The sequence below is a fragment of the Pogoniulus pusillus genome, chromosome 30 (genome assembly GCF_015220805.1).
Source record: "Pogoniulus pusillus isolate bPogPus1 chromosome 30, bPogPus1.pri, whole genome shotgun sequence".
In the NCBI taxonomy this organism is placed as follows: Eukaryota; Metazoa; Chordata; class Aves; order Piciformes; family Lybiidae; genus Pogoniulus; species Pogoniulus pusillus.
The window spans coordinates 10,361,985-10,386,206 of record NC_087293.1 but is presented as its reverse complement, the minus strand read 5'-3'; the positions used below and the strand labels follow the sequence as shown (position 1 = coordinate 10,386,206).

The 24,222-nt window shown below is 40.0% G+C and overlaps 1 protein-coding gene across 15 annotated transcripts in view; it reads left to right on the top strand.

Moving 5' to 3' along the window:
• The first annotated feature begins 2,094 nt into the window (after window positions 1–2,094).
• Window positions 2,095–24,222, top strand: part of CLIP1 (CAP-Gly domain containing linker protein 1) — a 72,304-nt gene continuing 50,176 nt past the window's right edge. For 8 of the 15 annotated variants that reach the window (XM_064168308.1, XM_064168307.1, XM_064168303.1 and 5 more), the window contains exons 1-3: window positions 2,106–2,358; window positions 15,585–15,780; window positions 16,251–16,834. In XM_064168308.1, the coding sequence (XP_064024378.1) occupies window positions 15,687–15,780; window positions 16,251–16,834 (678 nt within the window). In that variant the 5' untranslated portion in view covers window positions 2,106–2,358; window positions 15,585–15,686. Of the gene's footprint in view, window positions 2,359–2,686; window positions 2,929–15,584; window positions 15,781–16,250; window positions 16,835–24,222 lie in introns of those variants that run through there. The other 7 variants (XM_064168301.1, XM_064168299.1, XM_064168311.1 and 4 more) reach the window with 5 other exon arrangements.

Genomic DNA, 24,222 nt, shown 5'->3' with positions numbered 1-24,222 from the left:
TATAGTTGTGGTGAGAATGCCAGTAGTTGTGTCAGCATCCTGCATTTCCCGGCAGCATCCAGCAATTCCTGTTTTCATAGTTAGGAAAATATATTTTGAGTCTATGTTGACTAATCTGATGATGCAGTTCGGGAGAGCCACTAGGGTTGCAAAGATACTGTACCTTTCAGTAATATTTAGTCCTTTATAGTAGTGTGATTTCTAGTACCAACATCTTTTTTGTAGTGATTGCCACAAATTGAGTGTGAACATACCAGATGTTACCCCAGCCTGCATATATCTGCATCTGAGTGTAGGCTGGCACACAGAAACTAAGCCAACCATTCCTGATTGGGATGAACTTAAGTTAGCGTTAAGTAGCTCTAAAGCTACTTTTTCATGGTTGAATGATGGATAACTAACTCCCTTGTTTCCTACAGGATTACTTTGATCTTGAAGTTATGATCCTGTTCACTAGGAAATGACTCAAAAAAACAATGTCACGTTCACTTCATAGGTAGAAGCTTTTGGTCTATGCACCATTGTTCCAAATTCTTGCTTGACTAAGGATATTTTTAGCTCATCCTTGCAAGACAGTAAAGAAAGCTACTTATACGTTTGAACTGTAGCTCATCTGTTGTTTCACCACTGTTATTTACTGCTTGCACTTTATTGCAGGTTCTACAAGAGCAGTGCAAAGCTGCAACTCTTCAAGACTAATTTGAGTTCTTCTTGTTGTGCTCCGTGCTTCATATATCAAATATTGCTTGTGAAAACTTTTACTGTTGTGCACTGAACTGCATACACACAATGTACCTACATGGTAATGAATAAACTCTGAGACAAAATCATATCAATGAAGGAAAATTATAGGAAAACTATGCACTTGGAGGAAAACACATTCTTTATTAGCATCAGATCAGTACAGAAAGCTCAAATCTACAATAGCAGAAAAAACACAAAGGTCCACAGTTGTAGCTCTCAAGTCAGCAGGTGTTTTGGGTAAGCATTCCCTGAAGTTAGACTGTCTATTTTTTGTTAGGGATTATTTCTGTGGTGAAGGGCTGCAGGGTTAATTTTTTTGTTGTCGTAAGCAATCATTTGCTGGCTCTGCGCTTCTAAATGCAATCTAATATTTAAATCCTGAAGTCCTTATTCAGCAAAACTTTTCTTTCTTCCTGCAAAACCTGATAAAGGTCGCTCTACACAGATTTGATATCCCTTTCAATATCTAAGGGCGAGGGCAAGAGATTCTGTTTAACACTTAGGAAGTGAAATTCTTACAAACATAGCTAAACACTGATCTAGTTGAAACCTAATATTTGAGGGACTGCGTCACACCATTTTGTGCTTTACCATGCTGGAGTTGTGCCAAAGAACGAAGCCAAAATGAAACACAAATTGCAGTCAGGCTCCAGCAGTGGAACTGCTTTCTCATCACCCTTTTGTTCAAATGGCATCATGCAGAAACTAAATGATCTATGAGACTGCAAACTGAGGTTTGCTTTGTGATGAATTCAGCGGTTATGGGCCAGCTCTGACTGCTCTCTGTTGTCTCATTATAAGAGGTAAAGAAGTGAAGCAGAGCTGGTTGATTTAGCCTTGAAAACTGGTATTAAATGGTTGATGATGGTGTTTGAGCTGCTGCTACAACTTTAGAAAGGGGATAAGGCCAGGTTCCAATGTGTTGCTTCACAAACACAATGAAAATATTCAGTACTTTAGAGAATGAGAAGGAATGATAAATTCCTGGGCATCAGGACAAAGGGAAAATGGAGTAAAAGAAGCAGACAGTAAAGTTATTCATCCATTAAGAGCTTCATAGCTCCTGTCTCATCTCCCCTCCCACTCACACCCGCCTGCTGCCGCAGCACGTATCCCCGAGGGGTCAGAGCTACTGGTGCTCAAGCCCCCTCCCCAGGCCAAGCCCTCGCTCCACCGGCTACCCGCCGGCTGTCGGGACGGGTGGCTCCCTGGGGTCCTGCCCTCCCTACGACGGCCACCCGGGAAAGCAGGCAGAGTGAGAGCGCGGAGAGCCTCTCCTTCCCCCTCTGCCCTGCTGCGGCGGGCACCCCCTCGGGGCGAACAAAGCTGGGGGGAAACAAAGGGAGAAGGAGGTGAAGGGAGAACGCAGGGGAGCAGGAGCGAGGACGGGGCGCGGAGGGAGGCGCGGCTGCTTGCCGCTGCAGTCTCCGCCTTGCCGTGCCGCGGGCCCGGCCGGGCGCAGACGTTGCCTACCCGCTCCGCCCCCTGCGAGCCGGGGAGGTGCCGCCGCCGCTGCAGAAGGGGAGGAGAAGGAGGCGGCCGCGGCAGGAGCTGTGCCCGGTGCTGGCGGCGCCCGAAGAAGGCAGCGGCAGCGTGGAGCTGAGGGCAGCAGCGGTGAGGCCACCGTTGGGGCCCACGCGGGGAGGGCGGTGGCGGTGCTCCCGGGCGGGCGATGGCGCCAGTCTGAGGGCGGGGGGGAACCGCCGGCCACCTCTCGCCTTAGGGCCTCCGCTTCCCGTCCGGGGGCCTCAGTGGGTGCCGCGCCGTGCCTGCGCTCGAGCCCGGGGCGGAGGCGGGGCGGGCGGCGGTGAGGCGCTGGAGGGCGAGCGGGCTGAGGGAGCGCGTGGAGTGGCGGGAGCGAGGCGTCCTGAGCGGGCGTGAGGCGGTGGGCAGCGCCGGAGGGGCGATGCTGGGCTGGGTGGGGCGAGGCCCCGAGAGCCGGCGTCTGCTCCCCCGAGGCGGTTAACCTCCGCACACGTGCCTGCGCTTCCTCGCCGGCCTGCCAGGGCCGCGGTGACAGCAGCCGGTTTGGCTGGTTCCCGAGCTGTGTGCTTGGGCTTGCTGGGCTTATCCCGCTCTTGGATGCTTTCCTCGCTTCTCCCGCCGCAGCCGTGTCCCGATTTGGACGAGGCTAGCTGCCTGTTTTACTCCTGACGTACCTGCACTCTGTGAACTCGGAGGCTGGTGAGACGAGAAGGGGTCGGCCGCGGCAAAGTGTGGGTGCAGGATCCTGAGGTGGGCTGGGGGCTTCCACGGTGCCACACAAAACGCCTGCGTGGGTGTCTTTTTGAGGAAGAGGTAGAGGGAACTGAGGGTCTCCAGTGCAGTTTCTGCTCGAGTTTTACCCCTAGAAGTTGTAGCATATGCTTAGTTCTGTGGGGCTTGAGTGGATGATTCTGAGGCTTACCATGAAGTCATGGTAAATTGTGACCTGCAGTTCTCATCATCCTGCACTTACATGCTGATATTTTACTAATTAATGCTTTGTGTTATGATTTATTGTGGCTTTTTCTGGTTTTATATTTGCTTTTGTTGTTTCCAAAGCTCCCGATTTGCAGGTGAGCTGCTCTTGATACCACAGTTTCCAAGTGGCTGAGGCAGAGTTCACACCTATAGCTATAGCCAACATTAGACCTGGGGAATCCCAGGCATAGGCTGCAGCTGCTGTGGGCCCCTCCTGTTCCGCTATCTCACTGCTACCTGGGGCCATTCTGTGTTCTCAGTGCCTCAGCTGTGATGGGGCAGGAGTTAATTGTTGCTGTTACGTGTTAATGTGATGCCTGCTGCATTGAAATCAGGAGTTAGTTTTCCCTTTCATTATAACATGTTTGTGTTCTAAATAGTAAAAAAAACAAAAAACAAAACAAAACACAAATCAACACCACAAAAAATGTCTTCCAAAACACAGCATGGGGAAGAAAAGTTACTCTGTGACTGTATATGTTCATGATTAAAAACATGATTGTGAAATGAAGACTTTCCTCCCCATCTCTTCACTTAGTGTGGTGAATGGGTAGGGTTTTATAGATTTTCACAGGTTGCTTTGAGATCGTTGAGCAGAAAGAATTTAAAACATGATACCTATGTTAATACTTAAGAAGAAAGAGCTACAAAAGAGGATATGCCTTTATGCCTGCTGCTTTGCAAAGAATTTTATTTAAAGAAGTATGCATGTAATTCTGAAAGTAGCAGTGTCAGAGAGTGATTTTTCTGGTGTGTGTCTGTGTGCCACAACGTGTAATGAGATAGCAAATTAGATCCCCCAGCCCCAAGAGCAATGTATCTTAGTTTAAGGAATGTGTAATTGTTCAGGTACAAACCCTCCTGATTTACATACTGACTGTAGGATGAAAAACGTGCAGAGATTTTTATTTCCTCGTTTAAAATGACAAGGTTTTAGAATTGTCTTCCTGTACAGTTCTTACATGTGCTGAAAGATTTTCTGTGCTGAAGTGCACTCAAGCTTTGTGTGTACTGAAGGGAGAGAGATGTGTTGGCTGAAGCAGAAAAGCTTGGAAATGTGACCTTAAATGTCTGTATCTTTAAGGATCAAAAGGGAGATTTTATTTTGGAGGGGGAAGAAAGTTATGTAATTTGTATGGTTACTTTTAAGGAGAAGATCTCAGCTTTCTAATGAGGAGCAGAAAAACATCTGCCCTCTGTCTTCATCACTGAGGTGTACTGTAGGAAATAAACAACCTCTTTCTTCATGTGATTATGCTGTAGAAAGGAACAGTGCCCTATATGCTGATTGCTGTGACTTTCTAGAGCTCCTGTAGATTTCTTGTCTGGCTCCTGAAGATTTCTTTCCTGGCTCATCTATTCACCACCTTCTGAATGTGTGTATCCAGGGCAGCCTTTACTTAGCTTGGGCAGATTGGATGATTCTTTTAGTGCTCCTTTTATACTTTTAGCCTTGTAAAAGTTTTTCTTGGAAGTGACCAAAAATATTTCCAATTAGATCTTCCCTCAAAAAGAAATGGAACACTCTGTCTTGGCAATATGATTTTTCAGAAGTGCTTTTCTCCTCCTCTCTGAAACATTCAGGTCAAATGTTAGCTCTGTATGTTGAAAGCAAGTTTTCTAATGTTTGAACATGATGACCATGAATGAATGCACCTCTTGTTTAATCTTTTGGCATTCCTTAGGGACTGCTGGCTCTGCTGGCATGTGTAAAAAGTAGCGCACTGGAATCCTTATTGGTCTGGCATGTTTAGAAATGCCTCAGATGGATGGTGTTTTGTTATTTAATGAAAGGCAATTATATACTGCATTAGCTGTAATCTCAGCTGCCCCGAGCTGGGTGCCAATTTTTCTGGGGCAACAATTTCATTCTTCTTGACTGGCAGAACTGAAGCCAGCTCTGTCAGCAGTGTGGTCCCTGATGATGCTAAACATCTACTGATGTGTCTCTGCTTGTGCAGGTGTCAGTCATCTACCAGCATTTATTTTTCCAGGATGATGTTGCACTTGCATAACTCAGAGTGGTACAACTGATCCTTTGAAATACCCACAAATCTAGTGTCTATCTCCTGGTCTCTGAAAGAATTTAGAAGATGTATCTCTGAAAGAATTCTGTCTGGAAAGAATTTACAGGATATATTTAAGAACAGACTGTACAGGTTTCTACCTTAGCACTTTCCTAACAGTTCTTCACTTGGAATTGTCTCATCAGGTGTTTGTACAAACTCAAACAGAAGACTCTTGGATGAATGAATACTGCGTATTCTTTATCTTTGATAACATGTGTCTTCATTCTCTTATTTCAAGAATAAACACTATTTAAAGCTGCTCAGTTTTCCAGATCTTTATAACCTTACTGTTTGCAAGACAGCGGCATCCATTCAATTGCAGCAATGTTTATCGTAGTTCTGTATTTGTACTTCTACTTCATTATATGCCAGCCATATAGCAATCATGGTGCTAATTTAAAAGGCTAAGAACATGGAGAGCTAAAAAGAGATTGCTGACTTGATGCTTTCGAAGAGCATGAAACAGTAACAGCTTCACCCAAGTCCATGAAAATTAATTTTTTACTATAAAAAGTAGTATCTTTGTTTCAGTTGTAATTGTACTGGGGAGAAACCTTGTGTCTTTGTCTATATGCTTTTGGGTTTTAGGTTGACAAGAAATATTTTCCTCCTTAAATTTTAAATGAAAGTTCAGTTCCCCAGTAACTGAAACTGTATGCTCTGCTGTTCCAAAGTTGTAACTGTTGTTGTGGACTGAATGCACCTAGTCTAATGGTCAAAGTGCATTATCATCACCAGAAGTTAGTGTGGACAGTCGAGCAAGTTACTCTTCTTGTTACCAAAATGGAGGGCTTTTGGGAAAGGCAAGAATTTCCCTGGAAAAATAAGAAGTATTGATAGCAAGCCTAGCAGAAGAAGTTTAAGTTATATATTTCTTTGGGTAAAAACTGTCTACTTCTGAATCCTTGACTCATTCTGTAGAGAGTGATGTGTGCTTAGGAGGATCATGTGCTTTCCGATCTTTTAATAGACTAGAGCAGTGACACTTTTATAATGCATGTGTACAGTGGCAACTTGAAGTGTTGGTTTGCATCGTATTTCCTGTGATTTGGAGTATTTTTAAGCTTTTAAACAGTTATCATCTCTTCCTTATTGATTAAAGATGGGAAGCCTCTTAAAAAATTGAACAGCCTGTATTTAGAAACAGCAACATAGATTGAAGAAAAAATACTAATTAGCCCCAAAATACTTTTTATTGTTAGAGACATCTTCTCTTATTTATACATCATATTCAGTAGTCTAATTCTTTCTTGTCTCATTCTTTTTTTAGTAAGAGTCTCCAGGCATCTTGAAATCTGAATGGGCACGATGAGTTACAGAATGATAGGATAAGGTGATTTAAAATGTCCTTGATACAGAATTAAAATCCATTTGCAGAGCATAGGCTTTAATGAATTCTTTCTCATCTCATTGCTCTAGTATCTGACTGATGGTTTGATGTCTTGAGCATCTCAGCATCTTTGATCTGACTTATCTTATTCCTTGTACAGTTTCTTAGTTCTAGGATTTTACCCTGCATTTTCCTTTCCCAAAAACATGCAGGGAGAATTCTCTTCATCCAGTTCATAGTGAAGATCCTGCACTTTCTAAGGCAGAAAATCAGCCATGTGTTTTACTTTCCAGCTTAGCAGCGTCACTCTAATTTTCAATGGATTTGTGTCTCATAATGGCTGTTTTCCTAACTCTATTGTGTTCACATCTCCAAACATACTGATAACTTGTTGCTGTTAAGGGTATTCATGGCAATACTTCATGATTTCCATTTTGCTTCAGAAATTAGTTGGCCTGATCTAAAGTTGTTGGGAGGAACACAAAACTATTTGAACACAAACATCTCTCCTAACAGTTGGCCTGCTTTTGCGAGTCTTACAAGAATATAATATTTGTTTTTAGAAATCTCTTGCCTTTTTTTTTTAAGTATCAAGCAGCTTCAGAATCGAAGTATAAATAAAAATTTGTATGCAGGCCTGGCTGCCATAAAAAGCCTTGATGTTGAAAGGTAGTCTGAAAGTCTTTGGTCCTGGATATGCTATGGATCTGTGAACTCACACAGAAAACAGTTACTCTCTATGACAGAGAAATAAGTGTTTAATCTCTGCCTTTGTTAAGGAACAAATTTAAAGTTTCTTCTTGAGCTCTAGATTAGCCATGCCCTTAACAAGGGATAGCATGACAGAGTGTTTGGGTTGATTCCCAAACCACAAATTTTGTTCTTTCCCAGCCCCTCTTAAGTGTACAAGAAAGTAGGAATGTTTTCTGAGTTCTTAAGGAACTCTTTGGAGTTACAGAAACCCAGTAGCTATTTATGGGGATGTCCTTATACTGTGGTGTGATGGTGCTTGATAGTGGGATGAGTGATGACAAGGCATAGTGTTTGTATTGCAGTGTTGGGACTGTTTTGGATATCCTCTGGGTGTCTTTGTTTCACCAAACATACTAGTTACTTCGGAGTAGGTAATGATTATCTAAACAAATGCCCTTTAAAATAGAGTTGAAAGATAGTTCAGGATCTCTGCTAGTGATCCTATGGATATGACAGTTTGAGTAATTTGTTTGCTGCTCTTTGTTTCAAATTCAGTGACATTGTCAAAAGAGCTGTGTCACAGAAGTGGGCACATTTCCCAACTTATTCCAGGCGTTTGGGTTTGTATTTTTATGATAGCTAAAGTAAGCTGTCTGAGTTAGGCTGAAGTCATTCTAGAACTCGCATTTGCTGGAGTAATCTTGGTAGTGATTTTGAAGGCACTTGAGAAAATCAAAGGATTGCTTTTGTTCTAGTAGTTCAATAATTATGTCTAGTGAAAATAAACAGAAATACACTTCTCCAAGGATCTGTCCTTCATAAAATTCGTATTTATGTGAAGAACACAGTACGAAAAACTTGAGACTTTATGGTTCACATAGAGGTGTTTGCCTTTGTGAAGGGCCCTAGAATTTAAGTCTTGGTTTTATTGGATTGGGCTGAAATGTGCTAAAGTAGAGTGTCATAAAAATGATTGTCCTATATAAACTATAGGAGATGGTGTTGCTTATTTTCTTATTCAGTTTTTTTACCATGTGTCAGTATCTGCAAACATTAGATCTGATGTTTGGATTACTTTTATTTTTTTTTCTACCTGATCAGCTGAGTTTTAAATGCAGAATGTTTTCTACTTCTAAAATTGAGGTACAAAGCACTGGTTTGATGGGCACGTACCAGCCCATGTATTTTGATGCTGCCACTAAGCAGAAGATCTAGTTAGGTAAATAAATACGATATACATCAGTTAATTCAATGTTTATCATGCTATTATTTTGATTTTTTTTCTTATGGCAGCAACGTACCTGAGAAGATCGTCATATTACATGATTAATTGACATAAAAATCCATGGTTTCTGAGAGACAGAATGAAGCTGAAGTTTAAATGCTTCCTTTCTTCTAATTGCTGTGTGTCAAATGAGTAATCAAATGTAGTCTCCCAGATGCCAGCCTTTACCGAAATCTTTAAATCCTTGATTCCATGTATTTTCTGTTTCATACATAAATTCTCTCTTAAATTCTGTTCATTCTATCTCAGCTGACACCTGAAGATGCCTCTGTAATTCCACAGTGTAATCACTGAACAGCACAATTCCATTCTTGAGCAACATTTAGATAATCAATTTGGCTTAGCAGTGACTGCTGCAGAGGCTGTTACATCAGTACCATAATAATTTGCTGTTTGTGACCTGCTTTGTTATTAAATGCCTACAGTGCTTTTTCTGGCTTGTTTCAGTCTGAACTTGTTAGTCACTCAATAAATGCTTTGGAGCTGACAAAATGTGCTGGATTTGCACTAGTCGTGAGCATTAGATTCAGAGAGAAGATCAGTAATTGGCTTCAATGGCTAAATGCAGAGAGACCTTGATGTGAATTCCTAGCTCCAAAGCAGTTGTATTTAAGTAGTAAATGGCTAAAAACATGAGGTCTGCTGCATGATTACAAGGAAAGTTGTGAAAAGTTAATGCAGGACAGCTTCTCAATCCATCTTTTTAGTTTAACTGCTTGTTACAGAACTGACTGAAGCTTAGTGTGACATTTACAGTATGTGTGCTGTGGATTTCATTCTAAATGCAATCCAACACTTGCAAAATGTTGGAGTTTGATTGCTCAATATGAAATAGCTCAAATAGATTCAGAACGTGGCAGAGGAGACATGATAATCAGGACAACTTGCTCCGGGATGCAGCTTGTTTCTCATGCTCTGGATGTGCTGATGTTGCAATATTCCAAAACAGGAGGAAATGGAATGTATAATGTGTGGTAGCAGAGAACTGCACTTATATTCCTCAGAAACAAAATAAGATGGTGGCAATAGAAAATGCTGTTTGTGGAGAGCGCATGAGGCTATTTGCTTTCTGCAGTTTATCTTTCTGCTGTGCCTGTCTCATGCAAAATTGTTTCAGTAGGAATGCTGATGGATATTTCTCTGTCTGGTCAGTTTGTGGATCTGCTGTGGGTGAAGTAATCTTATTCCTATCTGAACCTAGCAGAAGTTGGGCTTTGTGATCTGACACATTATTGCACAGGGAAAAGCTTTCTTAAAGAGGTAGCAAGAAGCAAATAACATTGCAATGCGAAGGCATGTATTCTGTTCAAAGCCAAAATGTGGTTGTACTTTTAAATTGTGTATGAATTTCAAAGGCCTCCTATGTTTAACTAAAAGCATTATTTTAAGTGCTTTTGGAATGATATATACTCACCTTTTACAAGAATATAATACCAGTCCAGGAGACTGCAAACACAGCTTTCAGGAATTGGACTAGGTTCATGCAGAAGGTGCTTAGACACTTTAAAAGTTAAAGTCTTTAAAGAGATGCTTTAAACTGTGAAGAGTCTTGGAGTAACTTGTGCATCAGAAGACAAAACTTTCCGGGTTCAGAATTCCAAGTTACTTTCCCTAAACCATTGTCAGGATATTTGAAGAATGACTCATGAGCTTCTGAAAACTTGGCGGTAGTGGTATGAACATCAAGGGTATGAAACAGATATTTAAGAAATGCTGTTCGACTGCTACTTCAAACAGAGGGCTTCGTGTGGTGAGCTTGTTTTTCTCTCGGGACAGTGAAGTTACTGGATTGTGGTGGGGTTTGAAATACTTTTTCCATATCATGCCTCTGCAGCAGGGATTTTCTGACTTACTTTGTACATAGGATCATTTTGGTTAGAAAAGACTTTAAGGTCGTCGAGTCCAACCATTGTCCAGCTCTACCAAGTCTGATGCTAAACCATGTCCCTTAGCACCACGTGTTAAATTTTCTTCATATGGTCAGAATTTATTTTCTAGATGCCTACTATTTGACTGGCACAGGGATTTCATAGGATATTCTCTGGTTGTAGATTCCCATGAGATTTTCAGCAATGGCCTATTCTAGACAACCCTTTTAGAGTACCTTAATGTTTATGTGGATTTTGCAAAGCACTGGGAGGCTCAGCTGAATTAACAAATTCAAGTGGTCTGTTGTTTTGAGCTTAGAAATGTGTTGACATTGAACGGCACTTTCCAACAGTATTTAGTTTCTTAATGGTGTTAACTAAGTTTAATATTCAATCTTTTAAATTTGAAATGTGTTGAAGAACTTGTCTATGGCAGAAGTGGATGATCAGCCATTAAAATAACTGTTTCACTTTATTTGTAGTTTATTTGTGTAGTGGCGTTCCAGCCTCAAAGTACATTGCTGAGAGTTTGGCTGCATGTGTCTGCATGCAGAAGACAGAGATTATGCAGTCTGTTTTGAGTCAATTCAAACATCACACTGCTCAGTTCTAGAATGTCCTCTTTGTTTCCATACCAAATGGACAGACAACTTGCTTTTCTCCATGGAAACACTGCCTCTGTTCCGTTGTAGTCTCAAGTAGCAAGATGTTAGCAAATGATTCTTCCTTAAGTTGTCAAATCATTGTTTCACCAGTTGAAACATTTTACTTTTTAACTGTGCTAATACCTGTCCTGAGGAAGGACGTCTGATGGGGTGGTGGGAGTGTGCTTTTCAGGTTTCAGCTAAGCTTAAGAGACTATTGGTAGTTATTTTTAACAGGACTTTACAGTTCTTAAGTGGAGGGAGCTGAGGCTTTAATTCCCCCCCCCCCCTTTTCTTATTTAGTTTTTTAGTTGTTGTTGAAAATAGTCTTGAAAGAAATGGTGGACAGCTGGTTTTGTTATAGAAATTCTTTCTTTGACAGCTGAAAAATGTTCTGCTTTTTTAAATTCAGGGTTACGTGGTTAAAGTCTATTAATTTATTTTTATATCAACTTCTCAACAGAATTCATATATATTATCAGATTAGAAGGATTTGTTTCATATACCAGTGGTTCTCAACTTGTTGCTTATGGATGGCTTTAATCCATGCACTGATCTGTGGTCTGCAAAAAGTAAATAAGAATAACAGTATTATTAATCACCCAAAAGGGCCAATACAGGGATTTGGGTCTGCATTAGAAATTTTTTAGCAGTCACACATAAAAAATGTAATTCATTCAAGATTGTAACACTTTTCATCTTGTATGATAAAATACATTTCCCAGTAAAGGCACAACTATAAAGCTTGTGTTAAGATGTTGTGAGGGCTTTTTTCCTACTCATTGATTATATTGATGGAACTTGCAGCTTTCTGAACACTTCAGAATACGTAATACTTCTGGTATATATTACCAGATTTGCTTCTGGGCTTTTCCTTAGATTCTTGATATTTTGAGAAACTTAATGTTATTGCCTATTGATTATAAAGATTCATTTTCAGGAGACCTGAGACTGATTGAAGGAAGGAAAGAGAAAAAATTGAGACAAATAGCTAGCTGCTCTTTTATGAGAGCTAAAATGAGGTAATTGACATCTGGAGCCTGTTAGGAAATGCTGGAGTGTGTAATGCTTGAGATCACTCAATGCAAATTTATGTGCTTTAAGTGTTTATGGATTCTATTAGGAAATGCAGCTATGCAGGTCCTCTTGCTTTGTAAGACTGAAAGTTGCATTTTCACAATTTCAATAAGGCAATGATTAACCAAACTCTGTTACCTACATTTTAGCAGGTTTTCTGAATTAAGCTACAATATCAGTAAGTCTGAAAGCAGGTGTATAGGGTTAACACTCCTGGGGGAGTGACCCTGAACCTGACCCTAGGGGTCTTGGCCCCTCCTCAGGGGTGGGCCACACTCCAGGTGATGGTTAGCCCACTCCCCCCACTTCCTGCGGTATAAAAGAGGAGCACTTCCTGCTCCTCGCTCTCTTTCCCCTTTTCTCCTTTACCTGCGTTCATGATCACACACACACTGATACTGCATACCAGCCACGAGGCAGAGACACCATCACACTACTCGGGTTGTATCCATCCCTGTTTGTATTTTGTTGTTTTCCCTTCCTTATCCTTTGTAAACTCCCCTACCTCCAATCTCTTTTTTCTAAGTTATTGTTAAACTTTTCCTTTTTAACTTCCAAATCGAGTGAGATTGATTTATTGGGGTGTCCCTACCTTTATCTCCCTGTCTTTTGGGGAAAGGAGGGGGAGGAGGGGAGGGCACTCTATAAACTCTATAAATTCTATAAATTGTCATTGGGTCTACCAAATTTATAAGAGTCTCTGGGAACTTGCATTTGAACCCAAGACAGCAGGGCACAGGGATTGTGTTACTTCTGGCCTAGTTGAAGGCCTGTATGTTGAGAAAAGCAAATGACACAGCAAATATATAACTCATGACTGTGGAAAGCAAGATTAAAATATAAGTGAGTACCCTGAGCCAAGAAATGCAATATTAGAACATTCTAACTTTGTTTACCAGAGGTTTGCTAAACATCTATTAATAAATAATTACTTAAAACTGGATAAATTTAATTTTGAGACGGTAATTCAGTGTTTGTTTTCTTTTAATAGACCTATTTTTACACATTATAGGTGATTTTTTTCTTTGTGGTGCTGGAATGCTCGTCACAAGGTTGTAGTATGAGAGGGACAAAAAAAAGAGGGTGTATATAGAAAAGAATGGCAAAAGATTAGGACAAATTGTAACTTCCTGTGTTAGGGAGCAGTATTTCATAAGGGAGCCATGCTTTGACTCAAATAAGGTGGTTGAATTGGAACGAAAAGGACCTGACTTTGATACCTCTTGCATTTTTGTATTTGTACCAAATCCTTCTTGATCTTGTAAGGTTTTTCCATTCCATGGATTTTAATGGGTTGAGGAAAGTAATGGAGGCACATGTGGCAACCCTGCTGTTGGAGGGAAGGAAACTGCCTCCAGTATGAAGAAAAATAGGTAGGTAGTGTGTGTAGAAGAGAGAAGGTAGTGGCTTTTCAGGTCTGTGGTGTGAAAATGCTATTTTAGAAGATTTTTAAAACAAAATCTGCAGAAATGTGAAGCACTTGGGTTTAGCAGGGAGGGCAGGTATGTAGCAGGAGGGGAAAAAGCCTCAGTGTTCCTGCTGTGTCTGACATAATATCTTCTGGGATCCTCTAGTTGTTCTGCTGTGCAGCTGTGTGCCTACCAGTTCTTTCATGGCTTAGTTCTACTTCATTCCTATCTTTCTGCCTTGATTTTAGAGAGCTAACCCTGTTTTCATGTTCATAAACATGAACACTCCCACTTAAAAATTAAGAATAAATGTCTTGCAAAAACAGTGGAGAAATTTTTCTCTGCAGTAGTCATAACTATACAGATGTGTGGGTGACATACATCTGGAAATGCTAGAAAAAATGTTCAGAAATCCTCACAGTGCTGCTTCATAGGTTCGTGGAGCATAACTGAAATTGTAGACAAACACCATACAGCCAAGGTGGTCATTAATGCTTATTAAACTATGACATTTTTGCAGGCTTTCTAGAAAATGCCCTGAATTTGGCATGGCTGATTTGGAAATAGCTAGGAAGTGTTTACCTGTGTTTCGGTTCACAGAGCAGTGTGCCTGATACTTCCTCTCTTGTTTTTTTTCAGTGAATTGATTTTTAGGAACACTAATGTGCTGGCTGTTAATAATACATGAGGGCTAAAACTTACACTGGTAGGTGAAGGACTCGGCTGGCTTGTCTCTTCAGCCTTCCTTCCTGTGGTGTAGCAGTCTCTCCCTTACTAGTGTTTTGCCTTTAAGCACACTGCTCCCTGTATCCCCACCTGGGCCCTGTTAATAGTGATTCGGGAAGTCTGCAATTGGCCAGCTTTCTGCCTGCGTGTGGGTACTGATTGGTGCCAAAATGCAGGACTGGGACCTGCTTTACAGTTTTTATTTGTCGTGTCTTGAGCAAACAGCTGAGCAAACAGAGTATTGCTACATATCTATATTTCCTTTTCTTGTTTTTAAGGTAGTTTAGATGCCTACTGGCCCTTGGGTTTTTTTAAGAGGCCATAGCTCTTCCGTTGGTGCCTTTGTGTATATAAAGCACAGCAAATATCCAGGCTGTGTTCATGCAGAACAGTTTGTGAGAACAGTTTGTGCTTTGGAAGGTGGTAGGGAGACCAGTCACCTCATGATGTGGCTTTAAATTCACATTATAGACCAAAAACGTGCACAATTTTCATTCTAGATGGAAGAGCCTTCCTAAAGCTTTTGTAATCAGAAGGAAGATGCCTTCTGTGGCAAAACCCTCATGACATAGTTCCCTGAAAAGCTTACAGCTGGCTTCCAAGACAGAGCAGCACTCTATCCTAGCAACCTAGGGAAGAGTCCCTCCTCCTCTTTCCAGCGGAGCGTAGCTGGGGCACTGTGCTGGGGACTGTGAGCCAGCATATCTTGTGATCTGGGAGATCACATACAGCTGAGTTAGCTGATGTTTGCTTTTTGGTTGTCATCATCTAACTCACTTGATCAATTTTACTTTTTCAGTTCCATTCTCTCTTAAAAGCTTTATTCTTTTTAACCTGAAATGCCTCTTGGTTTCTTTTGCAGTTGGTTTTCTCTAGTCTTAAGTTGGTTTTGCTGGGGATATTGCAACATTTGAAAGATGTAACTGAAAACTGTAGTGAGCATGGAGAGGTTATATCTGTGTAATGCTGTCAAGGGCTTTGTTTTTCTTTCTTAAAATAGCCTTTTACTTTAAACCTCAAGAAGAATACAGAAGCATTCTGTGAAGTGAGTTATTTTGATGTCGAGGTTCAGACTTGGTGTTTTTTACTAGGAAGTGGCCTTCAAAAGATGAGGAGTTGGAAATGCTATCCTGGGAAATGCTTCTGGTTGTTTTTGTAAAGTGCCTTTCATCATGTGTTTCATAGATTGTGTATATATAGACTTTGCTTCTGCAGGAGTTAAAGTACTGATTTTTTTTGTTGTTGTTTGTTTCATGTATAATATTTTATTATACAGGTTTATTCCAGAGTTGGAAAAACAAGAACAATATATTTTATCCATGTTTGGAAAGAGATAGTTGCTGCTGACAAAGAGGATTAACACTGGTATTCAAAAAAGATGAGCATGTTAAAACCAAGTGGACTTAAGGCTCCTTCAAAGACCATCAAACATGGGGGTACACTGCTGAAGGCACCTGCATCTGTGGCAGCTGGTAAGGAGTATTTAAATAACTGACCTTATTCATTCTAACAAAAACTACCTTGAAAGCTATGAGTATAAACTGTGTTTACTATTGACATCAAGGTATTTTTACTTGTATTTCTGTGTTGATTTAAATAAAGTATGTGTACAGTGGGCAAAAACATGAAGTAACTAATTGCGTTCAAGCAATTTTCTTGAAGAAACCTTGTCTTTGAAGAAGATACTGGGTATTTATTGAGGTAAGACTTGTAATCTTTACATGGTTTTCATCAGAACTTATTTAAATACATTTAATGCCTCTGTCCTTTGATTTTCAGTTACTGTATTCGAGAAAGTCTTTTCATACATAAGAAAATGTGGAATTGTGCTCTTCCTCTTAGAAACTGTCCTTTACCATGTGCTTTTTACGTTGAAACTAAGGAATAATGCTCTCTGGAAAACTAGTGTGTTTGATTCCTGTTGCTTTCTCATTGTGCTTAGCTCTAGCTCCAGCTTCAGCAGAAAAAGCACCTTCCAGTGAAAAGACTTCAAGCACAACCACCACAGATGCACATGAAGAGTTTGTGGATGATTTCAGAGTCGGAGAGCGTGTTTGGGTCAATGGAAATAAGCCTGGCTTTATTCAGTTCCTTGGTGAAACCCAGTTTGCCCCAGGACAGTGGGCAGGGATTGTTCTAGATGAACCAATTGGTAAGAATGATGGCTCTGTGGCTGGAGTTCGCTATTTCCAGTGTGAACCCTTGAGGGGGATATTTACAAGACCATCAAAATTGACAAGAAAAGTGTTGACAGAAGATGAAGCCAATGGTACACAGACAGCTCATGCTTCTAGAGCTACATCGCCAACTTCCACCTCAGCTGCTAGTGTGGTGTCTTCATCTGCTGCTGCACTTCCACCTTCAGGAATTCCACAAAAAACTTCTGCACTTGCTGCTAAGGAGCCTTCAACTCCCTCCCAGATTAGTAATCTTTCAAAAACTGCAAGTGAATCTATAACAAATCTCTCTGAAGCTGGATCGCTAAAGAAAGGAGAAAGGGAGCTCAAAATTGGAGATCGAGTTCTGGTAAGGTTCCTCTGCAGCCTCCCTCTCCGATTTTGATTAGTTGCTTAATATTTGCTAATGTTCCAAACTTTTCTGCTGTTTCCCTGGGCAAAGTAATGTTAACTGTATGCTCTAACTTTCTTTTCATTGGGTGTCTTCTGAACGCCTTTTGCTCTTCTTATGCAGTTTTGTAGGCTGTAGGAAGATTTTTGCATTACCAAGGTAAAATGGTTTATTTGGCATTTTTAAATCTATTAAATTTTGCCAATGTTTAAAAAAATACTTCCTTCAGTCTTTACTTGTTTGTAGCTTCTCTTTCCATAACTCAAGAACTCAAGTTATACTAAATAAAAAAGGAGCTTGTGAAATTGCCACACAGCTCTCTTGTGCTCTTCAGGGCTGTGTCTTTGGAAAGCCAACAGTTCAATAATTGATTGTTCCCTTGGGTGGTGATAGGCAGCAACAGAAGCAGTCACATAATGCCACTGATCACCCAGGAATTACGTGTTCTGTTGGTGATGTGCCACATTACTTGGCTGCCCTTCCTAAGTTCAAACTCATAAATGTTTCTGCTGATATATCATTTCACTCTTTTAAAAAGGGAGTTAAGTTTTGTAGGTTTAAATGTTATTCTTTTAAGTAATGTTGTGTATCTTTTATATTTGGATCAACGTAATACAGCGTGGGTTATTTTTGATAAATGATTTGGCACATACCTACTAAAAAGTGGGAAATTTTGCCTTGAAACACTAGCCTGTGCTTGAAAATGCAGAAAGGGTGGTACGTTGTTTATGTTGTATTCTTTATTTAAAGGCAATATGTGTAGACTTCAGATATAACCAAAACAATATTTGTTTGTCCACCAAATCACTGTAGCAGGTCTGATTTTTAGCTTTGAATTGTTTGCCTTGTATCATTAAGATGAAGAATTGTCTTACTGTTCTTTTAATATGGCGTCCTTAAAGTATAATTCATTTTCTTTAGGTAAAAACAAGGACAAGAATGAATGCCCTGACATAGAAAGCAGTTCTGGGATTATCATAAGAACTTAATGTAGAAAAAAATATCATTGATTTTATTACTTGTCTTGCACTGCCCTACCAGATAGTGATTCTGCAGTCAAGTGAAGAATTTGACTCCTCTTTCCTGTGTAAAGAGAGCTTAAAACATAGGGCCTAGCTGAAGAAAGTGTGAAGGAGACTGAGGTGAGGTGAGAGCAGCATCTGTCTGACACCTAGAGTTGAGCTGAGATGTGTTTTCCTGGAATGGCACTGGAAACAAAGATTTACCGTTTATCCCTAGCTATTTCTGTCACAGACTTTGAGCTCTGTCCTCTTCCAGTCAGCATCGAATTTTTAACCATTTGTTTGCCTTTTCCTCAAGGATCTTTGTGAGTTCTTCTGTCCTCATTGTGGGAAAATTCTCTGATGCTTATAAAGACATCGCTCTTTCCTGTGTCTTGTTAGTGCAAATAACAGAAACAGCATATCCTGCCACAGCTTGGTAGTAAGGTTCCAAATTCTGTTTAAGTAGGAGAGATTAAATTTAGTATTTCATCCTTCCTTCTCCCTCTGTGGGAAAGTAGGGAGGATTCTAATTGAATCATCAAATTGTAGTTTGAGGTTTTGGGGCAGTTTCTAGCACAGCATGTCAGTGATACATACGTGTCATTTATATGCCAGTAGAAAACTGTACACAGAGGATTAGGAAAGTTAAATGGACAAGAGCCTTGTCTGCTGGTTTTTAACCCTTTTGAGTATTATGCTATTTTTTCATAGTAGGTCCCAAACTCTTGATAGCATATCTGATAATAATTCAGATGTAAATAGATTGCCAGATTAGTGCAAATAGTAGTAAGCTTGGCTGAATAATCCTTTCATCTGTTACTGCTTTTTTCTTCTCTGCTGCTGAATTCTTGCCCAACATTATGTACTGTGGAATGGAACTGGTACCAATTGTTGGAAAATGTCCTCAGAGCCTACAGCTACCACTGGTGGTTGTTGCTACAGACCTGCCTGTCACTTAGGGTAGTTTGCCTAGCCATTCCATCTCCATTAGGGGCACAAAGGCAACTGGCCTGCTGCATGTCATCTGTCCTTTATTTATGCTGACAGCAATAATTTCTCAGTAATATGTTATGGGACACAGCGAGAGGCTTGATGGGATTTCTGAGTCCTACCTCAGCACAGAATTTCCCCTCTCAGTAACAACATAGTGTTAGAGGCCTGAAATATGCTCCAGCCTGGCTGTATCATTGCAGAACTCCAGTGACTAAATGCTACCCATGTTCCTTGGTTCTTGCAGCTTGGGCTGACTGCTATTGAACAGCTTGTGGAGGTTCTTAGGAACATCAAAGCCATGATGATTATGAATATATGGGGAAAACAGCTGCTGAGAATCGCATCTTAAAACACTGAGCCTCCAGCAGCACAGACCTGCAGGTCAGCAGAACAATGAATTTATGATAGACAAAAGCTCATTTGGGAGACTTGCTAAAATACTGAACTGGAAAAGTATGTCCTTAAGGGCAGTTTCATAGATGGGTAAGACATAGTTCATCAGCTAAGATTACTTTCCAGAATGGGCTTCAGATGTGGCTCAGCTTTGTTGATCTTGGTGTGTGATCTTAGGGTGTGGAGTGTTAGACTGGAGCATTCCAGGCTGTTACAGCTTTCCCTCTAACTTCAATTTTTAAATGTACTTGATAGGACCTACCTTGCCATCTGTCTGGTTTTGGATGATACCTTCAACAAAAAAGGCAAAATCGGTCTGTGTTTTTTTTTTCTACCCAGTCTGAGTTACTGAGAAGCAAGAAGCCATTCTGACCACTGTTTAAATGCCAGAGAAGTGCATTTACCAATTCACATCTTAGCTCAGCTTTTTTTAAATTTGTGGAATGGAAAAAAATGACACTGGTTTGTTGAGCTTGAAATTTTGGGTTCAAAGAATTTCAGGCTTGACAAAGAGACATTTTCCAATAACTAAGCTTTGCTGAAACACTTTTCTATTCCTGATGAGATGTTAGTGGTAGTCCTCTATTTGAAAGGGAGCTATAAACTCTTCATAATTGCTTGTGTGTTTTGTCATAGAAAATTATTGCATCAGGTGTTCATAGCCAGTGATGTTGGGGTGAGGTAGTTTGACTAAAGGCTAAAGAAATCTTCAAGAGATGTTTAAAGCTGAAGTGCATGATCGGTTACTGTTTTGTGTGGATAGAAAAAAGTATCTTAAGGTTATGTTCCTGTTTCTTTGATCTCTAGTTGTTTTACCACTGATTCATGCATTTAAAGTTAGAATTACTTAATGCTATACAGTCCTATATGAAGAATCCACCCCCCTTCAACTTCTGTGGGAGGAGTGATGTCTTAAAAAAATGGAGATTTAGTAAAAAATGAAGCTTCCAACATATATACCTGTATTTACTTGGATACAATGGGTGCCCTACAGTATCTTTCCCTAATTAAAATAAAATGAGGTAGGATGGTGGTTAAATGCAAACTACGCATTTGGAACACTCATTCACATACTTGTCAGAAAAAAATTCCACTGCAAAAAAACCCAAGTAAAATTACAAGGTAATTGCTTCTGTATTCTCACGTACAGACTTGCTTCGAGTAGCACATGTGAGATTGTGCTGAACAGTGCAGTAGATGTGCAGATGAAGAGATGAGGTTGTGCCAGACAGTGCAATAGCTGTGAAGATGAAAAGGTGCAAAAGCAAGCAGGCTTGCCTTTTCGGAGGGCAGAGAGCATTTTTCCAAAAGATCTTTTTATGTATATATAAATCTTTATTAGCATACAAACTGACAGTGCTTCAAAGTATATGATATGTCAGCTGAGTTGTGGATGCCTGCACAAAAACACTTGGAGATTGGCTGCAACTCAACCACAGCTGCTTGCTGCTTCACCAGAAAAATAGCTCATGGTAGACATCAGTGTCCATAACGGGAAGTAAAATAATCATGGAGAAATTCACATTGTCCTGTTTTCCTAGCAGTTCTCTTTCTTGAGATTCTGGAGGACTGAAAACAGATCAAACCAAGTGAAGTAAATGCACAAGCTCTGAAGTATTATACCCAAAAATGGATGTTCCAGTGGAAAATGAGAGGTCCTTTAGATTTTTGCAGTTTACTCCTCAAAGATGATAAGACTAAAACAACACAGAAGCCCCCTGCTTGCCTTGGAAATATCTGATAAGAAATCTGTGTCACTCAAATCCTGCTATATCTGAGCCATGTTCAGCAAGTGTACTTAAATGGCTAGTGGACTTGAAGCTGAATTGTAATTTTCACTTCACTAATATTTGGAAATGCTTCATGTTAATATGTAGAACTGTTGAAAATACAGGGAGATAAAGTCCATCTGTAAAAGAATTGTGGTTTCTGAATGCAGTTCTTTATTCAGCTTTTTGTTTATTGCAGCGATGCATAACTTCTCTAGGGAAAAATAATATAGGTAAGCCAAAGTAAAAGTGATTAATGCAAAGAGTATTTCAAATAGCTCTCTACTAGCCATATTTTCTGTTCCTAACATCTAAAGTATGTTTTGGAATCTGGATATGATTTAGCTGTTGGAGAAAGAACGTTAACTCTGGGCAGCCTGATCTCATATTTGAGGATTTCTGTGAAGTAGAAAATGCTGATGTGGAAATCCTTCATTGCTCTCATCCAGCCTTTACTGGGTTAATGACTGCTTGCAAGAATAATTGATTTCTCTGCTGAAAATTAGAGTACAGTTCCAGGTTTTGAACCTCATAAGAATAAGAATTCCTATGCAAAAAGTGAACCTCATATGTGCCAGTGGAAATCACTAAACTAGATGGGGAAGGAAAACTGAAAGCTACTTGAGAAAACAAAGTACTTTCAGGCCAAGCCAGTTTGTGTTTTTGTATTAGTTGGTTTTGAGTTGCAGCCAGAGAACCTGTTTTGCCCTGCTGTTGCAAACATTTAGAATTTCTTAAGAGCCCAGTGCAAAGTTGATTTAAAAACAAGCAAACAACAACCCCTGCCCCCAAACTAACAATCACAGTTTGTTGAAACCAAAGTGAGAATCCTACTTGTGTGACAGCCATTGCACCTACTGAAAAGTTGAAGCAGCTTTGGAGCATCTTAGCCTTTTTCCTGAAGGGACCAGATGCTGTGTTTTAAATAAATAAATAAATAATAGTTAGAAATCTTATCAACCTAAGGGGCCTTAGCCTTCTCAAGAGATTAAAGTGCTTTTATTCATTTAACCAGTTACAGCTCCATCATGGTCTGCCAAATCTGATGCTTCTGGAGCTGAGCTGTAAAGCTGTAACTTGGGCCTCTGTCCATATGTTCACAAAAGGTTGCAAACTAGATTTACTGGCACATGCTGCTGTGGCCTTTTTGCAAAGTTACTCTCTATGCATGAGTAACATCTAGTGGCTGCTTCTGGTCTGTTTGCCACTGCTCACCATTATTTCTTGCTTCATTATTTTTATTAAGCTCTTTATTGATGTAATAGGCAAAGACTGATAGGAGATTATTGTCAGATTTGTTTCCACCCATTTAACCTACCTTCAAGTAACTGTCACGTTAAGTCTGTCACTGATTAAATTCCAGGGCTCTTAAAAGCAATGAAAAGGGAGAGAAACTTAACATGTACAAACAAATTTCTCCTTTAGAAATAATTTTACATTGTCCATGCAGTATTTTTAAGTAACATGTTGAATAGAAAATATACTTCTGGGTGTAGTCTATTTGAAAGTCTATAATAACATTTAAATGTTAGATAAACAAATATTAATTGGCATTGTTACAGTTAAAGCAATGCAGAAATATCTCACCATAGTGTGTGCGAGGACAGAAAAGGAAGAAGAATTTGGATCCTTGTGTGCTGTGCTCGGGCTGTCTCCTCCTAAGCCTTCTTCATTGTAGCTGCAAATGTATCATAGTGTTTAACTGCTCAGTCATGCTTTTGATTTATCCTGAAGCTGAGTTGACTGTGAGGTGTTTTGATGGCTTTGTCATGCTAAGTCAAGGATGAAAGTAGTTGTTACATTTGTGTATGTATATTTAGACACAGTATTTTGGATACTGTGAAATATGGTGTAGATTACTTTGCAGAGTGTTGTGGCAGCATGAAAGAGATGCATGAGGAAGTAGCTGAAGAACAGAGAGTACCAAAGGCTTTGTCTGTAATTACTTATCTGAGTGATTTCTCTGTGCAGTGACAGCTTTCTTTTACTTTGAAGCATTTTTGAGGACATACCATGACCTATCTGCTCACAGATAAAATGTTAAATTTGTCTTCTTACAGCAAGGAGTCAAGTCTTGTCTGTGAGTCTTTTTTTATTTAGTCAGCTTCTTATTTAACTTATTATTTCACATGAGTTACTGGGCTATAACAGCAGCAGTAAGTAACTTCTCCACATGCATTGTTAATAGTTTGTTGGTACAAGACTCTTGGGTGTGTGTTTGTGAGAACTGTCTCCTTCCCCCTCCCCCTGCCACCCCAAAGGGAATGATATCCAGGAACATGTTGTCCTTGCACATTTCAACACAGGATGGGCCAAAGAACAATTTATTTATTTACTTATTTTAGCCTGCCTTTGCTTTATTTGTGGTGGCCAGTTCCCATGTGGCTTTCGTAGTAAGAAATTGCTTGGTTTATATTGCTTCCTTTGTGACTGAGTTGGTGGAATGACTCAAGCCTTAGAAGCACGTCATTTTTAATTATTAAGCACTTCTGGAAGTGAAGAGTTATGTGATAGCACTGTGCCTGTGTGAGTGTCTGATTGCACATTAGCTCTTTTGCCCACTTTGGCCTTGCTGTTGATCTTCCTAAATTGGGTAGAAATGCAGAGGTTTCAGAGATAATTTTTTGCAAGTTTAATAGAAACAGACTAGTAGAAGGCAGAGAATGTAACCACTGGTTTTGGAAAAGCTGTAGCTTGCCTCCACAGATTTTTGCAGATGAAAGAATCCACATGCTCAAAGTCTTGTCTAAATACTGTTTCCATCAACAGAAATAGCTGTAGAGACCCTTGCATTTTTTTTATAGCAAAGTCACTTGACCATAATATCCAGTGCCACAGAAGAACTGGTATCACTAATTCTGCTGCTCACAGAATTGCTGGTTTGTAAAATCTGAATTAAAGAGGCAAGTTTAAAGTTTAGTAAATACTGTAGCATTTTTCTAGTCATGCCTTCAACAGGTGTTTGATGTTATGCAGATATGTCTAAAAGGAAAGAGCATAATCTGGAAAAGCTGAAGTCTAGGCTGTCTAGTATCAGGAGAAAACAGGCAAAAACTGACAGAGGAACCAGATGTTGACAAACTAAAGTGTGACAATTTTGTCAAACACATTTTACTTCCTCCTTTGAAACTATAGAACTATAGATGATTTAATGAAAAGAACACAAAAATGGATACCACCATTGGAT